This window comes from Electrophorus electricus, chromosome 5, assembly GCF_013358815.1.
Source record: "Electrophorus electricus isolate fEleEle1 chromosome 5, fEleEle1.pri, whole genome shotgun sequence".
In the NCBI taxonomy this organism is placed as follows: Eukaryota; Metazoa; Chordata; class Actinopteri; order Gymnotiformes; family Gymnotidae; genus Electrophorus; species Electrophorus electricus.
Window position 1 is genome coordinate 9,255,390 of NC_049539.1, and position 22,916 is coordinate 9,278,305.

The 22,916-nt window shown below is 42.7% G+C and overlaps 4 protein-coding genes across 5 annotated transcripts in view; 2 read left to right on the forward strand and 2 right to left on the reverse strand.

Annotated features, from left to right (window-relative positions):
- Positions 1-6,011, reverse strand: part of gpr12 (G protein-coupled receptor 12) — a 6,847-nt gene extending 836 nt beyond the window's left edge. Inside the window, exons 1-2 of the mRNA XM_027008077.2 lie at positions 5,688-6,011; positions 1-3,873 (exon numbers count right to left, since the gene is read on the reverse strand). The exon at positions 1-3,873 is cut by the window's left edge and continues 836 nt beyond it. Coding sequence (XP_026863878.1) covers positions 2,827-3,861 — 1,035 coding nt within the window. The 5' untranslated portion in view covers positions 3,862-3,873; positions 5,688-6,011 and the 3' untranslated portion in view covers positions 1-2,826. The remainder of the gene's footprint in view (positions 3,874-5,687) is intronic.
- A 1,685-nt stretch (positions 6,012-7,696) lies between these two features.
- usp12a (ubiquitin specific peptidase 12a) lies at positions 7,697-11,553 on the reverse strand. The gene is made up of 9 exons (XM_027008068.2): positions 11,160-11,553; positions 9,981-10,061; positions 9,673-9,886; positions 9,030-9,262; positions 8,857-8,933; positions 8,647-8,730; positions 8,267-8,464; positions 8,063-8,141; positions 7,697-7,937 (listed from the first exon to the last, which is right to left on the reverse strand). The coding sequence occupies exons 1-9, from the start codon at positions 11,205-11,207 to the stop codon at positions 7,836-7,838; spliced, it is 1,116 nt and encodes a 371-aa protein (XP_026863869.1). The 5' UTR covers positions 11,208-11,553; the 3' UTR covers positions 7,697-7,835.
- A 94-nt stretch (positions 11,554-11,647) lies between these two features.
- Positions 11,648-13,978, forward strand: rpl21 (ribosomal protein L21). Of its 2 annotated transcripts, none has more exons than XM_027008069.2 (6): positions 11,648-11,728; positions 12,366-12,444; positions 12,577-12,638; positions 12,735-12,847; positions 13,217-13,367; positions 13,856-13,978. In XM_027008069.2, the coding sequence occupies exons 2-6, from the start codon at positions 12,378-12,380 to the stop codon at positions 13,943-13,945; spliced, it is 483 nt and encodes a 160-aa protein (XP_026863870.1). In that variant the 5' UTR covers positions 11,648-11,728; positions 12,366-12,377; the 3' UTR covers positions 13,946-13,978. The 2 variants fall into 2 exon arrangements, with proteins under 2 accessions (XP_026863870.1, XP_026863871.1); XM_027008070.2 differs by lacking the exon at positions 11,648-11,728 and adding an exon at positions 11,779-12,000.
- Positions 13,979-20,689: 6,711 nt separating this feature from the next.
- gtf3ab (general transcription factor IIIA, b) lies at positions 20,690-22,693 on the forward strand. The gene is made up of 9 exons (XM_035526529.1): positions 20,690-20,836; positions 21,015-21,109; positions 21,243-21,339; positions 21,418-21,506; positions 21,574-21,647; positions 21,763-21,846; positions 21,933-22,165; positions 22,271-22,324; positions 22,406-22,693. The coding sequence occupies exons 1-9, from the start codon at positions 20,720-20,722 to the stop codon at positions 22,535-22,537; spliced, it is 975 nt and encodes a 324-aa protein (XP_035382422.1). The 5' UTR covers positions 20,690-20,719; the 3' UTR covers positions 22,538-22,693.
- Positions 22,694-22,916: the final 223 nt, after the last annotated feature.

Here is a 22,916-nt window from a genome sequence, read left to right on the forward strand (position 1 = left end):
AAATGTCCAAACACCACCAAAAGCTTTATGCCTTTCAACACATTTTAGACATCAAGCATTTGGTCGACATGATGCCATAAAATTATTTTTTATTTAACATCACGTGGCAGAGCTCTTATCAAACACAGAAGATTCAGAAGAGGGCGGGAAGATGTGTTAAAGTACAGTCATCATCCTGAGACCTCTAGTGATTTCTCCTTGTCTTACTGGCCTTTGAGCATGTGTTGAGCTGGTGCTCATTCACATAGAAAGGGAGACAAGAGAAAGAGGTTAGACTGGGTGAACTGGGACGTGGCCCAAGGTTATTGGTTGCTCAGAGCACCATGTCGCCATACCTGTCCTACTTTGCATGCCTTATTTACAGGATCAACTCTGTTGACAAAATGCCTTAGCAAATGAACATTAATGACTATTCCCTTATCAATACATTCAAGAAAAGGCCATACAGCGCATTGAAATGCAAGATAAAATCTCACAAATTCAGTTGGAAACAAAGCTAAGGAACAAAAAATAGAGACTCTCAATTAATATACCAAAATAAATTCTTCTTCAATGCTCAAGGAGTTCTCCATTTCGATGCTCTGTTGACAAAATATCACAGTCATGTCATCACCAAGTTCACTGTCATCCTCGACTCCGGATATGTCACTACACTGACATATCTGCACAGTTTCCCTTAGCTCATTTGCAGTTTTGTAGAAGATGTCACTCAGGTAAAAGGTCATTAGGTCCTACCTGAACGCTGAGGGTCACGAGACCTCCTCTCAGAATGTTGGGAAGACTGATGGCCAGATTTTGGCAGGCAGGTCTCTGGGGAGGTCAAGCGGGAGCCTTTCCCACCTGACCTCTGTGTCCCTTCAGGGAATCACACTTGCATCTGTGCAGCTCACAGATGAAACACACATTTGTACACACGAGCATGCAAGCACACGCCACCATGCAGCTCATATGCAACAATGCGATCGAACTTCAGCGACATGAACACAACATGGACATGACGTGAATGCGTCACGACGGCGATTGCAAATTGCTGAATAGGTCACGCTGCAAGTAAGGTAACAATCATTCTGTAAATGACCACAGCGAAGAGCTCAAACACTCCATTATGAAATCTCATGCACAAGAACACTATCTAACTTCTGGGCGTTTCAGACGTGAGCTGACCGGTTCATGTTTTGTGGCACTCTTACTTGGGTTTAATGTAGATGGAATCAGATGTCATAATGACCTTAGATTATTTTTCTAACAAAATTTGGGTGTGATTATACTATGTTTGATTGCAGAGCTGATTCTGCTAGGTATAGCTGTTATTGCTGCTAGAGTATTGCTATGATTTGGTGAAACGCTCAGGATGTGATTATTGCTTGCCGATGGAGCCTATCTCAGTGATGGAATGGATCACGGCTGGTTGGCACTCGAGAAGCTGGTGTTCCAAAGCAGGTAGTGACATTGACTTAGGTAACAGTGTCGAACTGCGACAAAGTCACAACCAGCTACCTTTAACAAGCGCAATCCTGTTCAACTGACAGCAACCGCATCTCAGGAGGCGAATGATAAATTAACCTGCTTTTCTTATTTATTTTCTATAATCAACATTCTCATTTTTTCACTATTGTATTCCTTATCACCTGTTTGGTTTTCAGGGAAGACTGTTGAGTGGTTAGGTGGTAAGAGTGATCAGGCAGTGTAGTGTATTATTCCTTTCTGTTTGGAATATATAAAGAATATGTAAGTTAGAATGTGGTAGTTTCACCAAGTAAAATACTCTGATGTGTTTACAAATTAATATTATTCGGTTAGTTATTTTGTGAACGTAGCACAATGATGACTGAATGACAACAATCACGCTTGAGCTCCTCTGCAATCAAAATAGTAAATGCGCGGCGTCAAAGCAAAAACAAACAATACATTCAAATCTGATCTTACGTCATTCAATAATTAGAATCAAACTCAACCAACACGCAAGTAGAAGCCTACGCTACAGCTATAGCTTTATTTCTATTCAAGTAAATCCCTAGTCAAAGAGAACCACTTAAATTCACACCACTTTACAGAAACCCCGGTTCTTTTCATACGAGACACATTTAGTACTGATACGGATGGAAAAAACCCGATTACCAGTTAATCTGTTGTACTAAATAAAGGCATCGATGGGTTTGATATTCATAGTGGTTCTCTTTCGGGGTTTAGCTCTTCGTGGTCTTCAGTTTTGTAGGGCACTGGACATTCGGGCACGCTTGGGTAAGGTTTTAAAGCGAAAAACAAAATAGCGAGCAAGATAAAGCGATACCGGCTTTCTCTTCGGCTCAGTTTCTTTCGCGTCCGCGGAGGACGACGCAGGGCGCGCGGATCATTGAGCGCGTGAGCTATTTTTAGCCTTCCGCGGTTGGTTAGTTTTCAGCGCACGTGCAGAATGCAGCAACGACACTAAAGAAATGAGGCTCGCTCAGCCCCCCAGCCGCCACCCTCAAGGCCCACTGGGCCTGAGGTCGAGGGAAGCAGTAGCATCCTCGCTAAAAAGTGTACATTGGTACAGGCCAGGGCAATTTTATCTACATCCTATGTACATCTGCTCGCCATGCAAACATAGACACTAGTGGCAGTTGTTGGGGTCACAATTAGGGAGAGGTTGTGTGGCAGTGGTTTGAGTTACATTAAAGAAAGGGGAAGACCTAAAAGGGGGCCAAAGACATGCCCCACCCCATTCCTTAGGGGGGAGACTGGGTACCTCTGCAGCCGCTGAAGACAGAATATTTCGTTAAGATGATTCTGGCAGTCAGCTCCGAGCCCTTTAATTGAGCTGCATGCCCAGAGGTACACATTACATCAGACGTCACTGGGTGTCCGTGCCCGCTGAGCCATGGTGGTGGGGATGCACCCACAGCACACCATCCACAGTGCCTTCTGGATCTCCTGATTGCGGAAGGCATAGATGACAGGGTTGATGACGGAGTTGTAGGTGGCGGGCACCAGCGTGGCGTAGGTGTACAGGGGCGGGTAGGTGTAGTCGGCGATGAGGGAGTAGACGGTGAAGGGCATCCAACAGGCGGCGAAGGTGCCCAGGATGATGGCCAGCGTGGAGACGCCTTTGCGTGTAGTGACGTAGTGTGGTGTAGCAGCCAGGAAGTGGTGCTGCACCGCGATCTGGTGCGCGTGCCGCATGACGATCTTGCAGATCTGCACGTAAAGCTGCAGCATGAGGCCGAAGAGGAGCAGGAAGGATACGGAGAGCACGGCCACGTTATTCTTGGTGAGCGGCCGCACTACGCTACATGTCACCTCCTGGCTCAGGCAATTGACCCCTGTAACGGGCAGCAGGCCCAGGCTGAGTGACGCGCCCCACAGCAGCACCAGCATGGCGTAGGTGAAGGCGGCCGTGCGCTCTGAGTTGTATGTGAGCGCGTAGTACAACGACAGGTAGCGGTCGATGGTGATGGCCAGCAGGCTGAAGACCGAGGCAGAAAAGGAGGCCACCACCAGGCCCACAGTGAGTAGCTGGGCTGAGTCTGAGCGCAGCAGGTAGGCAAAGGTGAAGTGCAGCACCAGGCCCAGGCCAGCCAGCAGGTCGGCCAACGCCAGGCTGCCAATGAGCAGGAACATTGGCGCGCGCAGTGCCGGGTTCTGCCAGATCACCAGAACTACCAGGGCATTCTCGCAGGCTATCAGAGTGCCCGAGGTGCAAAGCACGATGTCCCAGGGGTTCACCAGCAGATCGGCAGGGGGCGGCACTGCCGGCTGTGGGGGTAGCCCCACTGGCGGGTATGCATCAGCCGTGGCGTTCTCCATGCTGCCCCCACCACTGCTGACCCAGGAAGGGTCAGGGGTCAGCCAGCTAGGGGTAACTGGGACCTCCTCGCTCATTGTACCTCCCGTCTGAAAGAAAATGTAACACATGCTCGTGGAGTATATGGCATATATGCTTTAACATAGGGGGTTTCTGATACAGGCATTCACATGAATGGAGAAAAGAGAGAAATGTTAAATGACTATAATTCAGTTACACTAACTGAGTTAAAATGAGTGATGTAGAATATCAACAATGTAGAAAAAAGAGTAAAGAAGAAAGTAATGCAAGGAAAGTTTAGTTAAACTTAAATGTACAAAAAAGACATTATAATATATTCAACAGAAGATGAGGTTAATGAAAACAAAGTTTTAAAAAACATTCTTTCCTCAAAAAAAGCAATTTGTGCCTTAATAACAGCTCCAAGGACAAGGCCTTCAGTTAAGCATTTTTATTTAAGTAACTCGTGGATTGAAATATTCTTTAGGCTATGTTTTGATTTATAATTATTTACCTATAAAGAACAGAGATATAGGACTGATTAAAATGCATGAAAAGTCAGATCACTTTGGCTTCATGCATCGTTATATTTATATGCGCTCTAATCAATTTATTGACGAGATGTTAATGACATTTCACAGTTGCTTGTTGTGAAAGTGATTAAAAATTAAACATCCGTGAGCTTGCAATGAAGAGTAATATAGACTGTAGTTTATGACTTTTTAAATAAATGATCATTATTTACGAGCATAAAGCCATTTAAACGTTTACAATATAAACAAATTTAGCGTGCTTACATTTTAATCTAATTGACAACCGCCTCTATTAGGCCTATTTGGTTCATGCAATTGTGACAAACTTGCAAGTTGATGCTACTAAGTGAGTCTGTTTGCCACACCTGATTATTGCTTTAAATCAAGCGGCTTGTATTTGGAGACTTTGAATCTCAGACTAAACGTGCAAAACAATAAACCAGTGCAGTATGAACTGCTATGCGACGTTTTCATATTGCGGTTGTGATGCCGACGCAGTCTTGCTGAAATGAATTAAAACGTGAACTGGGATTAAGAAACTATTATACGGCCTAATAATATAATCCATACGACTGTAATTAATAACCTACCGTTAGAATTATTACTATCATTAGGCCTATTGCTATCGCTGTTGTAATAACACCCTTTACTCTTCCAAACTGAGCTTGTTACGTGCGAACCCTATTAAACCTAATATTGTATAATAAGTGACATGAAACGAAATCAGGCCTGTGTCACACTATTGAAATATCCTACCACTAGGGCCTATCATTACATTGCACTTACGAACAGTCAGTGATACATTTAGATTAAAAAAAAAAAAAAGTCCACTTATCAAGGAAAGGTTGTATTTCCCTGAATCTCTATACTTTAATATCAATACAATATATGCAGCCTGTACGAAACAACAGTTAATGCTCTCTTGAACCATAGAGTTATACATATTTTCGGTTTTATTTTTCGTTTATATCTGTAAAATTATTATTTCATACTATTTACACAGGGCGGAAAGGACAGGTCTTGTGGAGACGTGTACAGACAGAGACGGTTTCTTTTCACAAAAAGATAGCATTTGCACCTCTGAAGGCCAGCATCAGTAACATTTCATAATAGCCCATCCTAAAGCACAGCTCCGCGCCACCCTGCACCGCACTGCAACCGTGTAATGATCAGTATAAAAAGACCCGCACTGCTGCGTCGCTTAAAGCCTCCTTTTTACGGCTATCCGTTTGACCTGGGGAATCAAGCACTCAGTGTGTCTGGTCGCCAAACGCCGTCTAAAAGCGCTAGGCGTTCATTCATTTTCTTAAAAAAGAAGGCTCCCCCATTCATTAAGCCCTCTCTGTGTTCCAATCAGGGGTCTACCCTACCTTGGCTCTTGGAGGTGAGGCGCCCGTTTAGATGTACTCGCGACCTTGCTGTCTTTCCATGTTACTGACAGAGATGGATGCAGGTGCAGCGAGTGGCAGAAACGCTGATGCCGTATTTGGTAAATCTTTCCTTTGCTAGGCAGCTACAGCCAGAAGCGATAGCCGCTCTTCGTTGTCTGCACGAGCATCGTCGCCGACTGCGGATGCCGAAGAGGCAGGGAGGGGTAACACTGGATTTCCAGAGCGGCCCGATTCGGTAACAGCGACCGTCACCTTATAGTTAGAGGATGAACCCGCAGTCATGCAGCCAAGGTGTCTGCAAGGTTGCTGAAAGACGGAGGCTCGAGAAGTGACGCGCATTCTCTCAGTGGTCCATGTGGCAGCGGTGGGGCTTGGAGGGTTGTCAATCACATTCTATTCATCCCAGTGACACTCTCGACTTGTTAAATACATTTTGCTAGTAATATTAAAATCTCATTCTACCTGTGGCAATACTGATGTGTCTGATTTTGAAATTACGGAATCGGGATTTCTTACATTATTTCTTATACGTTTTCTATAGGGCTCGTCTGCAGTTGGTATTATTTAACGTGCTATTTGGACTACGTGTATGAGGAGTCGTTTTGCTAAAGTGTCAGATTGCCTCTTTCTTGCAAGTTGTTCACTTCACTGCTCCCCTTTGACTGCTATTCTAGGCACTTGCTATTAACAGCGTACTGATCTGTGTCACCCCCCCCCCCCGTTTTTTTCACCCGTTTTTCTCCCGTTTTCCTCCATCCTCTGTAACCCTTAGATGTCCTGCATTGATCTGCACCCTTCTCTTTAGACTCATTTCACACCACCAGACATGTCATCTCCATACCTTTCGAAATGTGTATAAAGCAATAAACATCTAAAACCATCCTGCACGATCTTGTGCACCCTACAGCCCGCATTTAATTTCAACGTATTTGATTAATTGACCAATCACAACACATTACAACTCTCAATCTACATTCCACTGAAACGACAAAGGCGAATTGATTGAACCTCTAACAAGCAGTGGGTGGAGCCACTGTGAACTCCAAGTGGCCATTTAGAGGACTTGATACGGATGAGTGATTAACGAACAAGCCATTCAGAAAAGAGTACTGGATCCGTAAAGCGATGCAGGTCACTTATGTCCTGCACTCAGGGGCTGGAAACCTAAACCTAAAACGGGGATGGAACCCAGCATTGGGTCGTGGTTATGCTTTAAAAACAATTGCATGACCAAAGGGACTCATTTGAAATCACAGGAGCCACACTCCCTTTTAGCCACTTTTGACTCAAGATAGTTTACCCTAAGATATATAGTACACCTCACATAAATTATACATAAAACTAGATTGAGTGGGGTAAATCCAATTCTAATTAGCAATTTATTCATATCTTCTCATTAATTGGGGGATATAAATGTCTTGATCTATACACTTTATTTCTTTTTCTTTAAAACAGAAAATTATTTCACAACAGGCTGTCTCAAGCAAACCCTCACATAAACCTGCCAACACCTACAAAACTGTATCAAAAGTGCACCATAGTGTTATACATATTTCAGTTTCAATCTTTGTTTTCACCTATATCAGTATTATTATTATTATAATTTTATAATATTTATACAAATACCACTCTGTACAAGGTAGAAATACATAACCCACAAAGCCCCATATTTTGAGCTTATAGCCCCTCCCCTCTCTTTAGGACACACCCCTATTTCCCCATGCACAAGCCTTTGGTCAAATCAAACATAGGCTTATTAAGGTTGCAGCATGGACAGTAGATGCCTGTCATATCATACAAGCTGTTACATTTAACACATTTCTGCTTTATAACAACTCAGCCAGTGTGATGAAATAATCTCACAATGTACACACAGCCTTCACATAATGTTCAGACAACCCTGCAGCTGCATCGTGTCCAGACTGCCATTCAGACTTGGTAGGGGAAGGCTGGGACAGGCGGGGTGGGGGTGGGGGTGGGGGGTGGGGAGTGGGGAGTGGGGGTGGGGCAGGGCTTGGCAGAGCTGCAGTAACTGAGCCAGCCTGCACAGGTGGGATGCAACAGGACTGTGAATGCGGGCAGGCCTGTTCCCCAGGTGTCCATGAGGGGGCACTCCTCTGAACAATCTCAGTCTCTGGACTGGTAGAACAAAATATAGCCTGACTCAGAGTTCTTGGAGATTTCCGAGGTAAGCCCATAGAACTCTTCTATTGCCTGGGCATCAATCTTCTGCAGGAAGAAACAAAACAAAATCCACTGTAAACAATGAAGCATAGACTGTTTTGTATGCTGATTTTAAATATTTGATCTTCTCAATTTGGTGCCTTTAGTTGTAATTAGGTAAAACAACTTACCTCTACAATGTCATCATCAAACAGCAGCCAGAAGTCATGACTCTTTACAATAGCAATGTAGTGTCCACGATTTGGACCACTGTCAACACAATCAGAAAAAGATACTGTTATGCATCAGGAAGTTGAAACAGGCTCAATAAGCCTGAATTTGTCTCTGAAAGTCATCATTATCATAGAAGCCTTGCTGCAGCCCCCAAAACTAACCTTCCACAATGCACCACCACTGCAACAAGATCGTAAAGCCTCTCAGGATTGGTTGCATCTCCAGATGTGTTGAAGAGGCGGAGCTCCAAAGGGAAGACCACACGGTAGCTTAGCTTAGTATAGCGCTGCAGCTGTTCCATGTACTTAAATCTCTTTAGATGTAGTGCTAAGATCATGGGTAGCTTTTTTACTCTCATCCTACAAACACACACACACACAAACACACACACACACAAACATACACAGATTTAGTATATACACAGGCATATGAAAGAAATATTTTTTGTTCTCAATCCAACAGAATTTAACATAATGCACAGATCCTCAGTATTGGTCAGTGAAGCTTTTCCAGGACATATTTTCAGAGCAGCTATTCTCACCTTTTGTGTGCCTCCTGTTTACTTCGGCATTCCTCACAGTAGTATTTATATTCACTGCACAGGGTCTCTGTGTTACTGAAACCCCTGCAGAGGAAAAAAAAGAGGATGTGTGTCCTATAGTTAATATGCTGCTGGGGCAAACAGTAGGTACCTTCAGCATACATGTATGTATGAGGGTATGTTTGTGTCTACCAAAAAACAAAGACAGACCTGAGGCAGTGCGTGATTGAAGTGTTTTGCTCCACATCAACGGATAAATCCAAGAAGTCCTCATCTTTGCTGCTTATCTGTGGAAGAGAACAGAATCCTCAGGAAATACTTTAGAAGACTACACTACCCATGTACGCATTCAACCAATTCACAAGACATGTGCCAGGCATTACCGTTTCGCAAGTGAGGCAGCGCGTCTCATTTGTCAGTGTGCCCTGGAAGATCTCATGTACCCAGGTGGTGGAAGGCGGGGCACCATTATTCTTCTGTGAGTCAAGCGTGCCATTGGCTAGTTTGCCATTCTGTTTGTCCTGCTTTCTCTCCTCCTGAAGCAGGTCTGCGATAGTGTTTAGCAAGTAGTTGAGGAACTCATGTGCATCCTGCTGCATGTAGTTATCGAAGAGTTCTAAAGGGGGAGGGCAGGAAGCAGAGCGTTGCTGATAAGACTTTATAATGCAATTACAAAAACCTTGACTGGTTGATTGACCTGCACAAAGAAACTGCCTCAAGGTGTTCCAGGACAGCATAACTAAATGCCTGCTGATGGTACTCTCAGTGTCTTTTCACAACCATGACACCAAGCCTTTCAAAACAAAAAAGCCACCACAGCTTGATGTAATGAAAACACTTCAGCATTATACAAATGGCTATTGTGTCACAAACCGCTGCAAAACTCTTGGAAGCACTCCATTAACTGCTAATAAACCATGCACATGCTCTCATGGCCTCATATGTTTGGTTTTTTTCCTCCTAGCTTTGTCCAGTCATTATTCCACCCTCTGCTTGCTCTCCTGAAAAGTTAACCGTCTCCCTCACCGTTTTCTTTCCGAAGTCTTGTGATGAACTTCTTTGGTGGGATGACGCCTACTCTCCTCTTCTGGTTAGCAATGCTGTGGAACAGGTCGGCCAGACAGGTGAGCAGGTTCTCTTTGCGGCGCGGCTGGCTCCGGTACGCAAGGATCTTCTCACGGAAGGGCCGGCAGAAGTAAAGTGCCTGAAGCACTGAATTGCAGTAGCAGGTGTTCCCGAACTATGGGCCAATATCCAGAAGTTAACAAATGACAGTGAGAGTATTCAATGCAGTGAAAGCCCAACAGGTGAATATGTAGACATCTTTCGCTTACATTGACCAGTCCAAAATAGTGCTCGTTGACTGGGAACTGTTCCGAGCCAATCTCTTTCTCCAAAGTGGAGGCATTGGCGCCCTGAAACATAAACAAAAGCTTGACTCTTGCTTGAGGAGAGCTTCAACCAAGTTCTGATTGGTCCAGTATTACAGCCAGTAAAATATTCTTTTAAAATAATCAGTTTTCAGAACCAGTAGAAAACAGTAGTAGGTGAGGTCAGTGCATGGGCTATTAAGTCCAAACTAAAAGGCTGTAAAATGTTGGATAAAAATCTAAACCAATGAACAACAACCATGCTTTTCTCTATTTTTTACTTGAAGCAATTGACACAGGGCATGGCATGTGTCATCTCTGTTTTCTGTTTCTAATAAATACAGATGTCTCCTCCATAATTTCCACTGCAAACTCCGCCTTCACTGAGGTTGCCTGTGAGTGGTGACACAAACACCTTACAGTATGGTCTGCAAAGCAAAACGAAAACTTGTCAGCTGCATCAAACCAAACGTTGTATTGCAGCTGGATTGCATATAACGTTACAGGATCGAGAAACTTCAAACGAATGATGTCACCTTGCTGCGCTTCGGCAACAAACAGAGCCAACATTTTTATGCGATAAACGCAATTGCTGTGTGTTGCCTTGACCAGAAGTAGCAGCAGATTATTAACGCATTACTGATATAGGTAACCTTTTGCCACAGTACGTCTCACAAAAATACTGCTATAGTCACGTATTCCGCGTAAATGACCATTTAAATGAAAGCCTGTAATAAACTGACAGCAGAATTCTGTCATTCAGTTGTCATTGCTAGCTATCTCCATTTTATGCTAATATAATCTACATCTTAGTCTGAAAGACGTTTCGCGAGCATAAACCGCAGACCACTGCTGTGGGGTTGCTGGGTTAATCAAATCACAGGTGTCCAAAATCACGAGTTATCAAATGGTGGAATTAAACAATTATCTTGCACCTCTGGCTTGGCTCAGTAGCTAATTATTAGGCCTACGGAAACATCCCCAGTTAGCTAGCTAGCGCACAAGAAGACAGCTCTCAACTGCAACCAAGTAAAACTAGCACCCAGAGAGACAAATCGTTCAAACCTTTCAGAAAACCAACGAAACATTGCGAACTAAACACACGACTGAAAAAAGACGACGATTTAGATTAGATTTACTTACCATGGTACAAAAAGAGGCAAATTTAGAAACTGTCATTAGGATTTCCATTCGCCCAGCGCCATCTTCCACCCAATCACCGCGCGGAGGCGAAAAGGAGTCCCTCGTGAGGACAGAGCTCGAGCGTAGCGATGGCCATTCCACTGGGTCTTAGTGCCAGGAAATGATCACAGCGCATTCAGAAGCTCACATCTGGCCACCTGTATGATTTAATAACGTGTTCTCCTGTCATATTTGGGGACTTTGGTCGTTCGCAGTTAAATTATGCTTTGAATTGTATGAAAAAAACCTCAGAGTTGATTCTTGACACTACGGATAGATGTAAATGCCTATTGATGTATTGGAAAAGGTGTCTTTACAACGGTTTTGCACTTAGTTATTATTATCACGGACGACAGCATTCCCAAAACATTTTAGCTCGTTTTATTCAACACGGTCACACCACAGCCAAACTAGATACTAGTTTTATTCAGGCAATCAATGTGCTCTCCTACTTTCCTGCTTAGAAGGACGCGTCACTGGACCCCTACACTCTCTTTCCGCCGTACCCGCCATCTTGCGTGCAACCGGGGGTAAGAAGTACTCCCGTAATTGTTCTATTAAACATAGTTTTGAGTTGGTGTATGAAGCCACAATGTTAATAAAGTTTGAATATTAAACATTAAGTATATTAATTTGTCGGGGATCGCGTTTTAACGTCTCGTTTAAGTGTCTTTCAATGCACCAAATTGCTTGGGCCGTGTGATGTTGGCGTGGCTGCCCATGTGGGTTACGCGATGTAATAAGCAAGATCTTGGCATTGGTCTCAAAAATGTATCTAAGATTCGGGTCAAGCTCTTGAGATGTACGTGTTATCTGGTTCACTGTGCTAGCTGTTTAAAGATGGCATACTGGCGGTTAGCTATGTTCTAAGGATGACAAGTGCTCCAACAAGCTAACCAGCTATCTATCTTAGCCTTAGCTAAGCTAACGGGACCCGGCCTGTGTAAGCCAGCTAACCTAAGAGTCGCTTGGTAGTCAGTATTGGTGTTCTGTAATTCTGTGCTGTTTTGCTCTAAACAGTACTTGGAGTAGTTCAGCTGCAATAAACATTCTAAAACTGAGGCTGCTGCGCATGTTGATCTTTGCATTCTCGCTCTTAAATAGCTAGTGAACTGCCCTCATAAGTAATCCGTTGTTAATGTGTCTGTACTGTCTATTATAATTCAGTAATTAGGCACCATGACGAATACAAAAGGCAAGAGGAGGGGAACCAGGTATATGTTTGCCAGGCCCTTCCGTAAGCATGGTGAGTTTCTTAAACTTTTCGCTCAAGCTCAGTTGCTCCTTTTGATGTGATTGCATGCACAGTTGAATGAGATTTAAATCATGTTGGGGCAGAAATAACTTTTGTTTGTTTTTTTGCCTCTGTTTGCTGTAGGCCCAGTTCCGCTGTCTACTTACATGCGCATCTACAAGAAAGGAGACATTGTTGATATAAAGGTAAGGAAACTTAATGTTGCTGTTTAACCCCCCCCCCCCCCCAACAATAACAGACAAATTCTGCATCTCTGACATTAATGTATACTCTTGTAATAGGGCACAGGAACTGTTCAGAAGGGCATGCCCCATAAGTGCTACCATGGCAAAACGGGTCGTGTTTACAATGTCACACAGCATGCTGTAGGCATCATCGTCAACAAGCAGGTCAAGTAAGTGCAACTTCAAAGAGGATCTGAGTGCTGTGTGTAGCAGTTTGGTGGTTGGTATCGTTTGTGTTTTGTGACACCGCAGAGAGTTTCCAGTGTTGCAGCTTTTTGAATTCTAATAGACGTACCATCTAGCTAATGCTAGTCATGCTGGATTTCACCCAGCACACCCCATCTTCACTTTGCCATAAGGGCTGCCCTGTGTCTTGTGTGGTCATTCGTTTGGGGAAGAGCAGTCAACCTTATGCACCCTGGTCAGACTGCTTTGTGTCTTTTCCAGATTGTCAATAAGGTCACACTTAAGGTCCATCAAGCATGAAGAACTGTACCTGGGATGTCTTCCCTCTGACTCTTTAATTTTATCCTTCCAAGGGGCAAGATCCTTGCCAAGAGGATTAATGTGCGCATCGAGCACATCAAGCACTCGAAGAGCAGAGACAGCTTCCTGCAGCGCGTCAAGGAAAATGAGAAGAGAAAGATGGAGGCCAAACAGCAGAACACCTGGGTGGAGCTGAAGCGGCAGGTACGACAAACCAGGTTTACTGACTTAGGACTCGGATCTAAGCAGTATGGACTAAAGGCTAATTTGGCATGGCATGCCTTATAAAAATAAACACTGGTTGGTGGAATTCGTGACTGAATTAAAAAGACTGCAGTTCTGTTGCATAGCTGTAGGTGCCCTCTTTCAAGCTTAATCTGAGTTTATGCAAATTGCACTTTTTAGACATCCATCCTGAATTTATTTATATAAAATATATATAATATTTATTTCTGAAGCGGTATTAATATTGCCCATCTCAAAGTAGTGGCAGTAGTTGTCCATTTTGTCATCATTTGTCTTGGTTTTTCTGTCAATCAGTGCGATGTTGAGGACTTGGCATAGCCCTTTCAGAAAAGTTGTATCCTATAACTTTGTTACTGGTATGACGTGGCTTGCTGGCTCATCTACATGATGGCTTACGTGTTATGTTTCTGTGCTTTGTTCATCCCCTTCCTCTGTTGTCACTATAGCCGGCAGCACCTCGCCTAGCTCACTTTGTCAGCACCAAGAACAACGTGCCCCAGCTGTTGGAGCCCATCCCCTACGAGTTTATGGCATAAGTCTGCCGACCCATTAAAGTTCTTTCCACACGATGCCTGTCTGGAGATGGCTTTTTGCACTTCTGTGACTGTTTACATGATGATTATTACTGATTTTATTACTCATGGAAGTAAGAACATATTTGCACATTTCACATAAAGGTGGTGTATAAACTACCAGTTGATGGCTCATCTCAAGGGATCACTCCATATGATGCTGACACCTTAAGGCCTTCACAAAAACGGCCACAGTCCAAGTCTGTCTTAGCAATAGTAGTTTAAGTAGACGAGGGAAGCTTTCATAACGAGAAAATACCGAAGCTGAAAATGTGACAAGTCTAAGTGCAGATGTATTCAAAGTTTGAAGGAGGAGCAGTTGTAAATTTTCTGAAACCAGTTGTTGATTATATTGGAAAACCCAACCCACAACTGAATTCATGGGAAATCAAAGTGGTAAGACGTGGTAACTAACATTAGCAAACTAGCTAGTAGCTATCTTACGACTTCTGTTTTAACACAGCACTTTAGTATGTGCTGAATGGTTGGTCTGAGTGCCACGTCCTCTGGCTGCTATCCTTGAGCCTCTGCAGGCCACACCATGTGGCTGCCGAAAACCAACAAAAAGGACGGTGAGCAAATCAAAACTGGTTCACAATCAACTACATTATTCGGTCAAAACGCCAGCATTATTGAGTTTGAAAGGACATGGCTAGCTAGTATAGCATTTCATTGTCTACCGGTGAATTCTCCCTTGGTGTTAATGTACTCACAACAATCCTCGCTAGTTATAGCTACTGTGAATATAAATCTCTCGAATACATACTGTAATTCTTTATGTCCGCTTCTCTCTGACATTTTAGAACTACATTTGCTATTGTTTCATTTGGAATATCTGACTAGAGTTGATAACCTAGCTAGCGTTAGCTATCAGGTACTGCAGCCACTAGCTTAAGTTTGTAAAAACAATACCAAAAACTCCCATGTACGGGTCCTAAAACAACCATTTTCTCCATATATTTCTACCCAGTATTTCTACGATTTTAACCATTAATAATACAGTAAACGTCTAATTGAACGCCCTTATGAGGTTATTTTATATCGCACACACTAGGGGGCGCTGTTAGATAACCAGTTGCTTTTGTGGTTTTTCAATAGCAGAAACGGATTGATGGTATAGTTTTGCTTAGTTAGTAGTTGTACTGAAAATCAGACTATGAAAAATGCAACAGAATATCAAAATTTGTCATTATTAGCCTAGTAAATTGGAATAGCCTTTCAACCAAATTACACTTTGTGTGATGTGAAATAAGCAAACCAAACGCTTCAAATACATTTGATGTTTAGGACTGAAGTGCATGTAGATTTTGTTTCCTACCGTATGTCCGTAAAATGATTCTTGAAATGAAACTGAATGTTACCTTGCTAAGGAAGATGGTTTATCTGCTGGTTTAAAAGGAAAAAAACAACAACTTATCTACTGGTTTAAAAGAAAAACTGCTTATCTGTTGGTTTAAAAGGACTCAAGTAAAATGAGAAAGTCCAATACAGTCATTAACCCATTAGTCAATTAGCCGCTAAATTCCTTAAGACATCACCACCACAGATGTGTATTAACCACTGATCTATAATAAAGAACTTTATTGGCTAGGTACTCGCGATTAATAGTACTATTGATGGCCTGTGTAACGTTTATCAGTTTAATTTTCAGACTTGTCGAGAATAAAAAAAAATTGAAAATTTCTATTTTTTTTTAATTTGTAAAATAAATGAAAATTGGTTTGAATTCGTTTTTCCAATTTTCTGGTGTTTAATTTTTGCTCCTTAGAATATGAATTTCTGCGGGGGGGGAAAAAAGACTGGTCAATATTAAGATCTTCCAGGAACGCGAATTGTAATAGAAAGTGGAAGTACTATAGCGCGGGGGGCACACTTGTGCTTGTGATTGGTCGATGAGGCCGCACGTCATTGCGAGCGGACCTATAAGAGAGGGGGAACACTATTTCTATTTCTTAGTGGTCAGTCAGGCTGGGAGGCAGAATGAATGAATAATAAAGTTTGGATGGATGGCTAGATAGATAGATAGATAGATAGATGAAATAAGTATAATCTATAAGCAGTCCAATGATGGAGGAGTATTGTAGATTACATTTTAAATGCATTTACATCTCATCGAGGTTTTTTTTAAATACTACTTGCTGCATTACCACAGCTCCCTCACATGATCCCTCAGGTTCTGTGAGTTTGGTGATATTTGGTGACAGTTGTGTTTACGTTTGATGTCCGCCCTTGATGAATATGAAGATTCGCTTTTTGGTTGAAAGGCAGGATATTATGTGCAGAGAACTAGACTATATATTCTACAGACACAATATGGGCTTGGAAGAGGCACAAGTACTTAATCGATTTACCAGTTCTGTGCGGTGCCAGATTTTCATCACTTTCACCATTCGAGACCTGGAAGAGATGGTGAGGATGTTTTAGTTTCATCAGCTGTGAACAGAAAGGTTCCATGTGCGGCAGGAATTATATCTGGAACATTGAGAGCTGCTGGCTTTAGGCTGGGTGAAAGGAACATCAGACGTGCACTGGCTGAAATGACCCCTGTTTGTTCCCAAATGAGGAGGGAAGGCACATAGAGGCAAACATCCACGTGTACTATGCTGAGTATGCTGGTCACAAATTACACATGCGCCAAAATTCTTAGTACTCTGAAGGTGAAAATTCTTGTCCAGCACAACCTCAACACCATCCACGTCGTTGTCTTTCCTGACCAATCACAAGCAGACGTGGTGTTCACCCCCACACCGGTCCCCGATGGTATAGTCCTTCCACTTTCTGTTACAATACGCAAACAAGGAAAATCATAACATTGAACAAGGAGTCATTTCTTTTCGAAATTTATGTTCTACAGAGCAAAACAATAAACACCAGAAAATTGGAAAAATGAATGAAAACACATTTTTTTATTTTACCAAACGAAGAATTAAATAATTAAGTTTAATCTCGACAAGTCTCAACTGATAAACGTTAGACAGAGCTACTGAATAACTGATTAATTTAACATTATGTGTAAATATTTTTAAAGTATTTTTTCTCATCTAATATATAATATAATCCTGTAAGTAACTGGATGGTGACTATTTTTATATTGGCTCTTAAATCCTCTATGCTCTATGCTCTTATCATTAAAGTCAACTTCGAGGGTATTTACATCTGTATAGTATTGAGGCACATAGGAATCACGGTTCTTTTCTACACAGACATCCTCTCAGATCAGAAGACCATAACTAAACCCTTCAACCTTGTCACTGTTTCGTCTGAAATCCAGTGTGTTTTAATACAGAACCACAACCACAAAAATTATTTTCAAATTAATTGTACACTGTAGACAATGTAGAGAAATACACTTTTTGAGTCATGTTTGTAAGTCTTTTTTGAAAAACAGATTCTAACCAAAACATCTTGTAATATTTTCTGATATGTTTGCTTGTTACATGGACACACTTCAGGCATGAATATCTAATGCTATTTGCACAATAGGGCTTCGTGTGTGTGCACAGTTGTATGTCATGTGGTTTGGTGTGTGTGTGTAAGGTCCACCTCTCTCTATGTTGACATGTGCTATGTAATCAAAGTGGTTGAATGGCTGACTGGATATCTGACAAATATGTTATCTCGTTCTACCTCAGTCCTCAGTACTTTACCCAATATTTACTTCAATTAGGGTCAGTTTCCTGAGATAGGAGTAACGTGTGTGTGTGTGTGTGTGTGTGTGTGTGTGTGTGTGTATGAGAGGGAGAGAGAAACAGAACTTATTTAGTAATGTTCTCACAGTGTTGATTATTGACTTTTTCATTTCATATTGAACCCATAATACCCTATGCTTATGGCTACAGAATTGCTATTGTATCTCAGTTAATGAGACACACATAGCTCAAACCTTAATAAAGTTTTTAATTTAGTACTTCTTCCTATTGCTATAGAAACAAATTAATTAATTTCTCTTCCCATAACACTGTTGACTGTGGGTTTTTTTTACTTTTAGTGGATGCACAGGCCTGAATGTGAGTATAGATGATAAGATGAAGAGGTAGTTCATTCTGTGAGAATGTGTGGGAATGGTCAGATAACCCTGTTGTATGATGTGCCTGTCCGTTGTCCTCCAGAGGGCCGAAGATAATGTATCCTATGCTATCGTGCTAGTGTTGGTATATCCATATATTTAACCACTTGGTTGCAGGTGACTGGGTCTTGCAGACATAAGAGCTAATGCAATCCATCAACAAATGACATGTTGGCCTGATATTGATCCGGGATTTCTCTCAAGTGTTAAGATTAGACAAAGTTGAGCATCTGCTTTTGTACCTATAATTACTGTGTGATTGTTAATACTCTTAAGTACTAGATTTATAGCAGCAAAAAATTTGCTTCCTGTTTCTTTTATACCAGTTTGGACAATGAATAATGATTGTATATACTTGTGACTCTTTAATGATATCATTCGGGTGGTGGGATACATCTGTATTTACACTATATAGATGAGCTGATGGTTGAAATGTCATTAACACACTGATGAGCAGGTGTGCTTAAGGCCTGTGGTCGAAACATTCATGTTCATGTTTTATCCATGAGTCCAATAAATATATTGAATATAAGTGCTGTCCCACTTTTACCCTGTTTTTTGTGTAACATTTGTTCCAGATGAGGTGTTGTAGCTCCTCATGCTCTGAACTATGTTATTTCCTTTTTGTGCTATTGGATTCTTCATAGTGTCAAAGACAGAGATCTCAGAGATGAAGCGAAGGTTGACAAACGAATGCTACGTCACGACAATGTATTCTGGCTTATCCACACTTAGTCCAAACATTAACCGACACAAGCAGCTCAACAGGTGTTGGCAGATGTAATGTGCTCCATCGCAGGGGTGACAGACTTGGGTCACCCGGCCGGGTCCTCCCACGGCGGTGCCAGAACTGCCAAGGGGAGTGTGGAGAGTGTGGAGAGGAGCTGACTCATAGCAGTTACTGATTGAATAAAGCGAGAGCAAACAGACTCAGGGCAGAGGAGAGGCAGAGAGGGCGAGGGGGGCCGTGAGGAGGCAGTGGGGGTGTGGATGAAAGCAGTCATGCAGAACGAGCTCCTTAATCATGGCCGCTTGACACTCGCAGATTGAGGCCGTCGAGCGGCGTGGCAGTCGTATCGACCTCACGTTACACATTAACCGTGGGGACAAGCAAATGCGAAAGGCCAAACTAGAAGTGATAGGAAGACCAGACATGGTGCTGTCTTCATCCCCTGAAATCTGTCTCTCTTGTCTTCTACTCTTCACGGAGTCTGGCTCTGTCTTTTCACCCAACCTTTTTTGATTACACTGTGGTGTTCGTGATGTAAAAGGAGCAGGAAGGCTGACATAAAGGTTGACAGGTTGCCAAACTATTCTAAAGCACGATAAATAACACACGCTTTGGCCAGGAGCCAGTGTTTGTCTTTTTGCTTGTTGCTGGTTATCAGTGCAGACCATGGCCATTCAGATACAGAGACAGTTTTATTGATCCAGTCTATTGCATTAGAAGGGCTGGGAGGAACAGGAGGAGGAAGAGGAGGCGGAGGAAGGGCGGGGTTAGATAGCAGGATAGTTGGCTGTTGTGTTGGCTGGGGTCAGACAAATACAACGTGTAAGGGGCAGCGCTAATACCACTGGGGCCCCGATCTCACCTCAGTTTGCCAGGTTATAAAAAGTCTCTTCTAGGCCTGCTTATTGTCCCAATCTGGTTACAGCCATTTATGAAATATCACTGTGTATGTTAATACTGTATTTGTCACTGCATGATTTCAGTATGTATCAGGGATTTCTCTGCATAATTTGTAAGCGTGGCATTACTGTAACCTACTTTACAGTTGTGGAGTTGAATCGGGGTGAGGGACAGCAAGGTTTATAATAAAACACGGCCGTTTCGGAACAGCTCTTTAGAATGTGAGTAATGCAGCGTCGTGTTCTGTAAATCAGACATATCCGTAATCTGTACCGTTGATAAACTGTGATTAGCGTCATAAATTACACGTGTGCGTATATGCGCCGTGTTATGAGGTGATGAAGACAGTTTTTCAGAGTCAGCCAGTCGCCTTCACGTAGCCCACACCAGGAGCCGCGTTTGACAGTTTAATACGCCTATCAATCTTTGTCGGGCAATCCCAAAGACCTTCATCCCCAATCAAAAGTTTTACAGGTCAACGGCAGCTAATATAGGATACATGGAGGCATTTAAATGGGTGTATATTAGTTCCATGTAGGTTAAGTGGTGAGCAAGAATCAAATGATTTCACACTAACAAGCCACGCTCAGGCCTAATACTTTACTTCTGCATTACTGTTCTTACAGCGGAATCAAATCGGACGAAACCTTTTATCTTTTCCTGGTCTCAATTTTAACCTGGCCTAATACGTCCGACCACGTGTCTACAAGGGTCTATTTTAATTAGGGACGATCCATAGTTCACTGAGGTAATATGATGAGATCGGTCTGAATGGTTTCACAATCTTGTAACATCTATATAGATGACCTAAATTTGAATGCACAACTTCGGTCTAGGCGGCATTACCAGGCCACTCTTTTTCATTAGTCTTTAAAGGAAGGTAGCCTAATCGTAGCTGTGTCCCGGTGGTATGATCCACTGACAATAAATATGTAGCGAAACCGATGCAAGTCGTCGTACGGTGGAAAAAAAGAAAGAAAGAAAAAAAAACCTGCGGCCGACCAACAGATGGTTGACAACGGAAAACGCGTAATCAGCTAAAATGGGTGAACGATTTAAAGATGCCAGTAAGAGCTTTGTTTGTTCGTTCTTCAGCTGTAAAGCGTCCTTTTCAAAATCATGGAAACTGGAGGCTCATTACTGCAAGCACACAGGCTTGGTAAGTGAGAGCATGAAGTCAATTTAAAGTTCCATGCAGCCTCAGATAAGCACATTTATCCAATCTGCATGTTGGATTAACTTTATTGCCCTCTAGCTGTACGCTTTTTCTGACTCACGTAAGAATGAAGACGTAATTCAAGCCGTTAATAATAGTTTTGTTTGACGCCTTCATGTAGAGACCATTTATATGTGACAACTGCGATAAAAGCTTCTGCAGTCGTTACCAGCTCACCCGACATCAGTTGAGCCACAGCGGCGCGAAGCCTTATCTGTGAGTCTAACATGCTCATTAAAACTCCTTATTAAACCAGGGATGCGCTGAACTCCTCCACAGGATAGTGGTCCCTATTGGGAACTGGGCCTTCATAGTGTAAGTGAAGTCTATTCGCTCGTCTGATTTGCAGATGCTCAGTGGAAGACTGTCCTGAGACCTTCTCCACAAGTACCAGTATGAAGAACCACATTGCACGAGTGCATCAGAACAAAGAGAAGCACTATGTGGCAAGTACTGCTCTAACCAATGAATTATTCTTCACTGTGCTGCACTTTGCATTTATATGCCATTTGGCCAATTTTCAGTGTGACTATGAAGGTTGCGGGAAGGAGTTCCGCAAGAAAAAATGGTTGAGGACGCACAAGTGTGAGCACACGAATGTGTTTCCTTTTCAGTAAGTACACCCCAGTGTGCTCGTGTCCCTCTGTTTGTTCTTTGGTTACTCACTCATCCTGTTACAGATGTCATTCTGAGGGCTGTGGGAAAAAGTATGCTGCCTTGAAAACCCTGAAAAAGCATGAGCGTGTGCATGATGGTAATTTGTTTTTGCATCTCCTTAAAACAAACAAACAAACAAATAAACCCACTTGTCCACATGCCTATCTTTAGAATAAATGGAGGACAAAATTAATCCAACACTTGGTCTCCAGGATATCCATGTGCCGAGGAGGGCTGTTCTTACCAGGGCAAGACATGGACAGAATATCAGGCACATAGAAAAGCAGAACACAGAGGTATGCTGCCTCATACAGCTTGTGTTTAGTAGCTATGGACTACTGTGCTTTGAGAGTGGCAAGAGGCTTTCCTGTTCCATCTGCAGAGACGCTGCCATGCGATCAGTGCAAGAAGGTCTTCCATGAAGCCTGGTTCCTGCAGAAACACAAGCAGTTTGTGCACTTGGGAGAGCGCCACGTGTTTAAATGTGCCAGCGAGGGGTGTTTGAAAGTCTACACCACGCAATTCAGTCTGCAGAGTCACATCCTGTCCTTCCATGAGGGCAAGCGTCCCTTCATCTGTTCTCATGATGGATGTGGTAAAGCCTTTGCCATGGAGGTGCGTGTTGTGCCTGTGGGGAACGCTGCTCTCATCTTTTGAAGAAGGGCAGTAAAGTTTGTGGGTTTTTTTGGGTTGGTATGAACCGTCCTTTCATAATTACAGGAAAGTCTGATGCGCCATGCTGTAGTCCATGACCCTCAGAAGAGAAAGCTACAGGTAAACATCTTGACTGTATAAGGGGACTGGCTGGATGAGATGTAATTAATACTGACTTTTCCCCCCCCCCCCCACCTCCAGAAAAAAAAACAAACAAGGTGGAGGAAGAGCCATCCATTCAAGCCTCAGGTTTCGGATGCCTCTGAACTGTCAGCATGTCTGAAAAGTGTGTCTCTGAATGAATCCATTTCTCAAGACAAACCAAGCCCATAATGTTTCAAAAGGCAAATGAGCAATTGTGTTCCTTTTCAGTTATAAAACTCTGGAATTTCAAGAATTTGTTTTTGTTTGCAATCACCATGCTAAATAAACACTTCTCTGCACCTTTGGGTTGATCAAGTTCTTTGCTGGAGTGAACTGGTTCTTAACTTAAATCTCTAAGAGGAAGCAGTGCTGGGATAACTTTGTTCTTAATAGATTCTGCCATCAGATGGTTATTGGATTGGATTACATGTTAAGTATAAAAAGCAGCCTAATTGGGAGTGTTGAGATTTTTTAAAAAGGGTGTTTGTTTTCCCCCTGTTTAGACTTATTTAGCGTCTGCTGTGAGTACAGCGGCTTGCATCAGCATTTCTGCTGGCAGGCGTTGTAC